At 47.2% G+C, this 9898-nt stretch overlaps 1 protein-coding gene across 1 annotated transcript; it reads right to left on the bottom strand.

The window, feature by feature from the left end:
- Positions 1-582: 582 nt before the first annotated feature.
- On the bottom strand, positions 583-2393 carry LOC133819260 (probable aspartic proteinase GIP2). The gene has a single exon (XM_062252458.1). The coding sequence runs from the start codon at positions 2286-2288 to the stop codon at positions 900-902; it is 1389 nt and encodes a 462-aa protein (XP_062108442.1). The 5' UTR covers positions 2289-2393; the 3' UTR covers positions 583-899.
- Positions 2394-9898: the final 7505 nt, after the last annotated feature.

The following is a 9898-nucleotide window of genomic DNA, read 5'->3' as shown; positions in this document are numbered from 1 at the left end:
TTTGAAATTTATAGAACATTAATATAAATTTAATAAAAATAATTAATAAATTCTATAAATAAAACTAGACAAACATGCATATTGTTTGTATATAGTAATCATATAATACCTTAATATATTAATGTACATATGTGGTTTTCCTCATACAGCACAATTATTATATTTTTTTTAGGGTATAGGCACAATTATTATCACAAATATATTATTAAATTAATGATTTACCAATTAAAAAATAGATATATATATAGAAATAAAGTAAAATAAAAAAGGATATCAATGGAAATATTTAGAACTAAATTGGTAATGACTCCAAATAAAAAAAAGGGATATCAATGGAAATAAGTACATTGATTAGACGATTTTTTTTCGAAAGGGTATATAGGCTCTTAATATATTAGTATGGTATATATATTTATTTTATTTCATGGAGTGTAAGAGTTAGGACAATATTTAAAAGTTTTGATTATAATCATTTTTATGTAATGTTTCAATTTTAGTAATTTTATTTAATAAGAAACGGACCGGACAAGGAATATACGTGGTGGAACGCGATACCATTCCGTCCACTGACATCCCTACTCAGGAGGCAAATTAATATTATATTTATAAAACGAATCTATTTGGTTGAAATTGTAAAAACATATCGAATCTTTCAATATATGCAGAAAACTTTTGTGTAAGCCTTTTTCTGCGAAATCTAACGAAATACTATTTTGCACACACTCAATTAAATATTATTACAACTAGCCAACAGCCAAGTTTAACGTGTACAATATTACACTTATTAATGCTCATGTAAAAGCAGTATATAGACTCTTATCAACAACAATATAATTCAGAAAAGCAGCTGCAACTCAATACAAATCGATCATACTTGTATGAGTATACTCATTTCCCATTTAAGCAATAGATGTGAAGTTGAAGTTTGAGCAAGTTGTTTGCCTAAACAAAAGAGATGAACTGAAACCAAGCGTTGAAGAACCCAAATCAAACTGAAGCAGGTTGTCCTCAATTTGATGCCCTCCAATCACAATAGCAGTTGGGGTGAACGGAATACCCCAGTCAACAAAGTGAAGTGGACCACCGTCAACGAATCCAAGGCACAACACATCATCACTAACCTGAACCATCGAGTTGGCACCGAAAATGGTCCACGCTTTGTTGTTCGGCAACACCAAATCGATCTGAGGTACGCCAGGCCCCACTCGGGTGCTGCTGAAGCTAGTCGAGTTGAAGCATAGCTCGAAAGGCGCCACAGCCGTAACTCTCGGGACTTTGGCCACCGCTTTGTCGAAAGCACCGATAACAGCTTTGTATATGGAAGTTTCCAAAGACGTATATGGCTGAGTAGTACTAATTTTCGTTCCACCAGTGCCATCTTTGGCAATGGATAGCAACGAAGTGTTTAGCTTAACGTCCTCGCCGTTGACCTTGATCCCCTTTACTCCGATGAAATAGTCCGCAGACGGTTCACCTTCGAAAGAAGCACCGGCAGTGCTAACCGGGTTGAGAATGAGCGGTGTGTAGATAAGATTTTGAGACACATCCTTATTAGGAAGCATGATATAGGGTCCGTCACCGAAAAATACGACGCCGGTGGCTCTCGTCGAAGAGCTTAAACACAGGGCGAACTTTCTTTTAAAGCTTAAAGCAGCAGCAAACTGCGAAGGAAGAGCAATCTTCTTCCTTCCAAGGCCAGCGATTCCGGTGACTCCAGAAGCAAGGCCCTCTAAGAGAAATGTGGAGCCACAGGTGAAGATAACGTTTGGGAAGGAAACCACTTTACTGGGATTGGACCCGTTTGTGGATTGGATTGAGATAATGTCTTGGGCTAATTCGCCGCTTGTGCTTGTACGAATGAAAGGGTTGTAAGGGAAGAGACCGCAAGTGTTGTTGTTGCAGCCTGGTTTTGGTCCGTCAAAGCACTCACCACACGACTTGGATCCGGCGAGGTTGCACTGAGCCGAGCGGCATCGAGCCGGCTTGTAGGTTGAAGAGACATAACCCTTTTCGCAGTCCACCCAAAGGAATTCACCGCCGAGATTTACGGTGAGTTTGACTGGGACTAGAGGGGTCCTTTGGTTTATTTGGGTGAGGTATTGCTTGGTGGAAGCGTCTTTGGTTACTGGGAGAAGTAGTGCCTTGGGGCGGAACGATGGTATTTCAGCTATGGTGGGGGTGATGAGAATGGGGAAGAGAAGAGAGCAGAAGAGAACGAAATGAGTAAACGAAGCCATTGTTGAAATGGAAAACGTGATCGAGATGATGATAGAATCTGAGGAAAGCATAGATTTATATAGCCTCTTGGATGTTTATGTTTTATTTAAAAATATTTTGTTGACTTGTATTATCAATATATGATATGTGCAATGGATTGTGCGAGGCTGTTCTAATTAAATAAAAAATAATAATTTAAATTGGGCACTTCATCAACATATATATATATATTTCTAAATTATTGGGTGTGCGTATTTAATGAAGCTATGTTGTGTAGTCAATAGTGACCGTTTGTTTGCGGGTAGGGTCATGGAAAAAGGACTAAACAAATACCGTGGATTGGGATTTGGGTTGTATTTTTTAGGCTTGATTATTTCGTGAAAGCCTCACTTGATCATATCGATTTGACTTTTTTTTTTCTTGGTTTTTATTTTAAGGAAATCCGGGGGACGTGGCGACAAGAAAAAACTGAGTCAAGGATGGCAACGTACGCCAACTCATTTATACTTAGTTTATTTAATGATTTGACCTTTTTTAAGGGGATTTATTGATTTGACTTAATTTCACTGTTGATAGGGTTTTCGAAATGATAATCTTAACTTACTTATTATATTCTTGCGTGGCTGTATATATAATTAAATAAAGGTGTCCAGTATCTAAATCAATTCAATGAATAATTTAAATCAATCAAATTACCCCGAATTAATCCAAATCAATCTAATTAAAAAAAATAAATATATAATTATAGTTGAATTTGAAAAATTATATGTTAATTGGATTTGATAGGTTTCTACAATCGATCAAATCCAACATTTACTAAAAAATATAAATATATTTAATTATGTTTGTTTATATTAGTTGTCATTTAGTATATATTATTGTTGTTGTTGTTTTTATGCTTGTACGCCCTGATTTTCCCACGGGCTGATTAGCAGGCCGAGCTTCGGACTAATTATGGTTAGTCCATAAACAAACCCCAGACCGGAGCTCCTGTCTTGAGGTCGTACCCCCCTTAACTTGAGGAATCCTCAAAGACTCGCCAAGACTGGAGCAAGGAAACGGAAGGCCGAAGGTCGGGTCAAATGCGCAGCTCGTGGTACAAGCTAGATATGGAGGCTATGAACCCTTATAAAGTCAACACACGCAAGATAAACGTGCATATATCTGACATCACGTGTCCGATATCTCCCTGACTTCTCGGACACGCAGCAGGAACGTGCGTGTTCAGACACCCACGGCTCGGTTGGGCCGTGCGGCCCATTATCTCCTTACCTATCGATTTGACCACACTTATGTGTCAGGTTTAGGAATTAATCATGAATGTCACAGAGTTGATATGACAAATAAGAAGGTCACGAGATGACCTCCTTACCAACTTCCAGGTGCCTTCTCCTATGAATATGGAGATCCTGGGAGTTGATAGGGGTTGGAAAAAATAGTCCCTGGAAAGATATATACTTTGTAACCAAATATCCAGAAGATATCAATAATATTGACTAGTGGAGCAGAAGGATTTTAACCTTTGAACCACTTAAAAATTGTGTCTTGAGTCACCTATTTCATTATCTAAGATCTTATATCTATTACGGTTCTACGTTTGGCACTAATCCCTTTCTCTCCTTCTCTTAATTACCTATTGCCGAAGAACCGCGTCAACAGTTTGGTGCTTTCATTGAGAGCAAGTTCGATTAGTGCTGGTGCAAACATCCAACTATGGTGAGTACTCGATCCAGGCATGGCAACGAGACAGAACAACATGATGAGAAGGAGGCTCATCATACCGCCATCCCTGATGAACAAATTCCTGAAGCCCAGCAGCGGCTAGGAAAGCAGCCGGCGGGCCAAGACGATACTGGTAGTTCGGCGCCCCGGCCACCTAATCCGAACCCGTGTTATTATACTGCGGTGGAGATGGAGAACGCTCAGCTGAGGAGCCAGTTAGCAACAGCTAGTCAGCAAATCCAGGATATCCTGGCCCGACTACCCCCTCTCACAACCAACGTCAACGTTGGAGAGAGGCAAGGTGAGGCTCCTAAGTCTCGCCGGGGTAATCGGTCCAGACAAAGCCGTTCGGATAGACTTCCAGCAGCCAACTCCACCCCTTCATCGCACTATCGAGAGGCAAACTTCGGGGAAATGCCTGGGACCGGACAACAGCAATACAGCCGTTCGGTTAGGACGTCAACTCCTAGCTCTCAACCATCCTCGAGGACGCCCAGGAGAGCTCGAGGAAATTCCCGAAGGAGATCCGGGGAGGGCCCACGACGTCAGCCTGTCCCCGAAGACCGTCCTGCGCCTCGTCCAGATCGCCCGGCGCGGGACCATCAAGTTGGCAGGGCCGAAAGGCCCCCACCGAATTTGATCCGTCCAGACAGAACTAGGATCGCCTTCACCGTAAGGCATCCTCCTTCTCCGATCAGATATCCGTCTCCTCCTCGGCCCTTCCGAGACATCCCAGTCTATGGGGGTAGTAGGAGAGACCTGCCATCGACTGGGCCTTCCCAGTGTAGCAGGGCGCCAGGGGAAAGCTCAGGTCGTCACCGCCAAAGGCGAACTCCTATCCTATCCAGCAGGAGCCATTGGACTGGAAGTCGCCGGAGTGATCTCTCTGGAGGAGACCTGCGTCAGCGATTGAGTTCGGCACAAAGTCACCAGACCACCCAGGGAGGCGACTTTCAGGATCTCCTCAACTCTCACAGAGAGGATCGAGCTAGAGATGGTAGTCAGGCTCGCTCCGGGGGGGGGGGGGGGGGGGACCCGGTCCGAAGTACGTAACGGAGGGAATGTCCCAAATAACCTATCTCAAGATAGGAGGGGCAATAACCCACCTAATATGTACAATGGATCCGGGGCTGTCGAGCAACCCCGGAATAACCAAGGATCTCAGGACCAAACCCTCGAGCGCCTGACTCAGATGGAAGAACTAATGAGGAAGCTCCTATCAGAAAAGGAAAAAGACGAATATGATTCGGGAGACGAGATGGAACTCTTCGCCCCCAACATAGCAGCGACGACATACCCATCTGGTTTCCGTATGCCTCACTTGTCAAAGTTCAACGGGGACGGAGACCCGTCGGACCATTTAGGGATGTTAAACACCCTAATGATGGCCCATAACATTGGCCCGGAGCTGCGATGCTTAATCTTCCCTTCCACACTGACCGGACCTGCCAGGCAGTGGTTCAAGCAGAGTAAAAGACAGTCAATCAGCTCCTGGAAGACTTTCTCAGCTGACTTCAAAAGGGCGTTCCGCGCCTCCCAGGCTGCTCGAGTCCAGACCGACTCCCTAGCTAACGTGAGACAGCAGCCCGGTGAGACGTTGAAAGCCTACTTGAGCAGATTCGCGAATGTCGCTGCTCGAGCCAGGGACGCAGATGATAGCTCCAAGCTCATGGCCATGAGAACCGGAATCCTTGTCGGAGGAGACCTGTGGAAGGATATACAGAGGAAGGGAGTCAGTTCGGTTAACGAATTCCTTAACAGATCCCAAGAATGGATAAACTTGGAAGAAGCAGAAGCCTCAGCCGCAGGAACCAGCTAGGTTCCCGAGCAGCCCGCTGGAGTAGGGACGGAGGTCGTGGCAGCGACCCCAGACGTCATACAGAACAACCAGCCTGGTGGAGGCAAAAGAAAGGGAAATGGCGAAAACAATCAGCACGACCAAAAGAAGAATAAGTCTGTAGACAAGTTTAAGCTCGTGTTCGCGACATATACCGAACTCACCCAGTCCAGGGAAAGTATCTTCCTGGCCAACTCTACTCGGGTCCCCTGGAAGAGGCCGGAGCCATTGAAACACCACAAGGGAAAGAGAGACACTTCCAAATTCTGCCGTTTTCATAACGACGTCGGCCACAATACCGACGATTGCAGGCATCTCAAAGATGAGATAGAGACTCTCATCTGAGCAGGCCCCTTGGCTCAATAATCATTGAATAGGGTCCCAGCGAGTCGGCCTGCTCCAGAAGCCCCAGCCAGTCAGCCCGGGTCTCGGATAGATCAGGACGTCCCTCCTCCCGTGGTCGGAGGAGAGATATCCACCATCTCTGGAGGTCCGCACATGGCTGGCACGAGCAGAGGCGCCCAGAAGAGATACATGAATGAACTAAAGGCTCACAACGGAATGGAGTTCGTCCCAGAGCAGCGTCAGTCAAAACAACAGCGATTAGAGAAGCCACCGATCACTTTTATGGAGGAAGACGCAGGCCATGTCCAATTCCCCCATAATGATCCCTTGGTTGTAGCAGTCCAGCTCGCCAACCGGAAAGTAAGGAGAGTGTTGGTAGACAACGGAAGCTCGGTGAACCTCCTATTCCGATCCACCTTAGAAAAGATGGGTTTGACCGTTGCCGAGCTAAAGGTGACCTCCATGATGTTGTATGGTTTTTCGGGAGAAGGATCGGCAGCGATAGGGACGATCGAGCTGGTGATCACCCTAGGAGAAGAGTCTCGGATGGTCTCCAAACTACTCGAGTTCGTGGTCATTGACTGCTCCGCTGCCTACAACGCCATTTTGGGCCGACCTGCACTCATAGCTTTCGAGGCTATCACTTCCATTCGACACCTCGCCATGAAGTTCCCTACCTCAACGGGAATTTGCACGATCAAGGGCGATCAGCTCGCTGCCAGGGAATGCTACAGCATTTCCATGAAGGGAAAGTCCAAACCCGGTCAGCTGGCTATGGCCATTCAGAGTGAAAAGGAATCTCAGGGACCCTTGGCGGACCTTGAGATTGAAAAACCTCAGAGCGCCGAGGAGGAAAAAGTCATCTTAAGTGAGGATATCGACCCCCGAATAGGTGAAGACAGATCCGAGCTCCAGGCCATTTAGGAGCTCGAAGAAGTAAACATTGATAAACAAAATCCATCACGGACGGTCAAGCTCGGAAAAAACCTCTGTAGCAAGAGAAAGGCGAAGCTGACTACGTGTCTGCAGAATAACTTGGACGTATTCGCATGGTAGCACGAGGACATGGTAGGGATCAGCCCGAGCATCATCATGCACACACTCCACCTGGATAAAAGCATTCTGGCCAAGTCTCAAAAGCAAAGAAGTCTAGGAACAACCCGAGCTGAAGCCCTTGAAGAAGAAGTGGCCCGGCTCAAAAAATGTGGCTTTATCCGTGAAGCCAAATTTCCAATTTGGGTCGCCAACCCCGTGCTAGTTCCAAAGCCCAACGGGAAATGGTGGACCTGCATTGACTTCTCCGACCTGAATAAAGCCTGCCCGAAGGATTGTTTTCCATTATCAAGGATCAATCAGCTGGTGGATGCCACGGCGGGGCACGAGCTCATGTCCTTTATGGACGCGTACTCAGGCTACAATCAGATAGCGATGAATCCGGTGGACCAGGAACACACCAGCTTCATGACCCCGACTAATGTCTATTGCTACAAGGTCATGCCGTTTGGTCTGAAGAACGCTGGAGCTACCTACCAAAGGCTAGTAAACAGAATGTTCGCGGACCAGATCGGAAAAAACATGGAAGTGTATGTTGATGACATGCTTGTCAAGTCAAAGACTGCCGACAACCATGTTTCCGACCTGGAAGAATGTTTTAAGATACTACGGGAGTATGGCATGAGGCTTAATCCGCAGAAGTGCACTTTTGGTGTCGCGTCAGGGAAGTTCCTGGGGTTCATTGTCAATACCCGAGGAATCGAGGCAAACCCCGAAAAGATCAGATCACTGCTCGAGCTTCCCTCGCCCAGGTCGCAAAAAGATGTCCAAGGCCTAACAGGAAGAGTGGCGGCCCTCAATCGGTTTATTTCCAAGTCCACCGATAAGTGTTTGGCATTCTACAACCTGCTCCGAGGAAACAAGAAGTTTGAATGGACAGTAGAATGCGAAAGCGCATTCCTCGACCTGAAGGCACATCTGGCTGAACCGCCTGTGCTATCCAAGCCCAAGGCAGGAGAGCCTCTTTTCCTCTACCTGGCCGTCACTGAGGACGCGGCTAGCGCCGTACTAGTACGAGAAGAGGACCAAGTTCAGAAGCCAGTCTATTACATCAGCAAGAGACTCCTGGGGGCAAAATCACGATACCCACTGATGGAAAAATTGGCGTTCTGCCTAATCACGGCCTCGCGAAGGCTCAGGCCGTACTTCCAATCTCACTCGGTACGCGTCATGACCGATCAACCTCTAAGGCAGGTTTTGCAAAAGCCTGAAGCATCGGGACGTTTGTTAAAGTGGGCAGTCGAACTCAGTCAGTTCGAGATTTTCTATATTCCACGAACTGCCATAAAAAGTCAGGCCTTGGCCGACTTTGTGGCAGAGTGCACGGGATTCCAGGAGGATCCGTCAGAAGACTCTCCCCAGATCGCCTCGCCCCATTCGCTGTGGAGGATCTTTGTGGACGGCTCATCCAACGAGAACGTCTCCGGGGATGGAATCATTCTGATATCCCCTGAGGGACATAGATTCCACTCGGCGCTAAGGTTCGGGTTCAAGGCGTCTAACAACGAGGCAGAGTACGAAGCTTTGTTGGCCGGGCTGAGGGTAGCCAATGAGTTAAAGGCGAGCTCCGTCCAGTGATTTAGTGACTCCCAGCTCGTGGTAAACCAGGTGCTGGGCGAATATCAGGCGCAAGGACCCAAGATGGCCGCCTATTTGGCGAAGGTAAAAGCCGAGCTGTCCGCATTTGAGCGAGGATCGATCAAACAGATACCTCGAGAACAGAACACCAATGCAGATGCTCTTGCCAAGCTCGCCACCTCGGGAGAGACAGAGACCCTGGGATTGGTGCTAATAGAATTCTTGGAAAAACCAAGTATAGAAGGATATCGGGCAGAGGTCGAGATGATCGACGCCAGGCCAACCTGGATGACCCCCATTCTTGAATATCTCGTCGAGGGCAAGCTGCCTGAGGGACGTAACGACGCACGGCGAGTCCTATATCAAGCTCCTTGATATACGATAGTCGATGGAGTGTTGTACCGACGTGGGCACTCCTTACCTCTCCTCCGGTGCGTTCTTCCAAGTGAAGCGAAGGCCATCCTGCAGGAAATTCACGAAGGATTCTGCGGAGACCACACTGGGGGGCAAAGCTTGGCCTTGAAGGTTCTCAGGCAAGGTTATTATTGGCCGACTCTGTCCAAAGACTCGATCTCATATGTGAAAAAGTGCGACAAGTGCCAGCGATTCGCTGCGGTTGCCCGAGTTCCTCCAGTCGAGCTGAAAATGATCTCGGCCCCTTGGCCATTCACCGTTTGGGGGATAGACTTAGTAGGCGCCCTGCCTACCGAAAAGGGCGGGGTCCGTTACGCCGTGGTTGCCATCGACTACTTCACTAAGTGGGCCGAGGCAGAGCCGTTGGCAACGATCACGTCTAAAAAGGTCCTTGACTTCATGATTAAAAGCATCATCTGTCGATTCGCCCTGCCCAAGAAGATCGTCTCCGATAATGGCACTCAGTTCGACAGCGACCTGTTCACCGAGTTTTGTGAAAGGCACGAAATTGTGAAAAGCTTCTCCTCCGTGGCCTATCCTCAGGTGAACGGCCAGGTCGAGGCTGTCAACAAGACTCTAAAGGCGAGCCTCAAGAAAAGATTAGATGAAGCGAAGGGGGTCTGGCCGGAACAACTCCCCCAGGTCTTATGGGCATACCGGACCTTGCATCGGACTCCTACGGGTCATACTCCTTTCTCCCTAACCTTCGGGAGTGAATTAGTCCTCCCCGTG

Source organism: Humulus lupulus, chromosome 2, assembly GCF_963169125.1.
Source record: "Humulus lupulus chromosome 2, drHumLupu1.1, whole genome shotgun sequence".
NCBI classification, from domain to species: domain Eukaryota; kingdom Viridiplantae; phylum Streptophyta; class Magnoliopsida; order Rosales; family Cannabaceae; genus Humulus; species Humulus lupulus.
This window is presented reverse-complemented; position numbering and strand designations above follow the sequence as displayed.

Coding starts and splice junctions, on each gene's coding strand:
- LOC133819260 (XM_062252458.1), bottom strand. CDS start 2,288: ATGCTTTCCTCAGATTCTATCATCATCTCGATCACGTTTTCCATTTCA.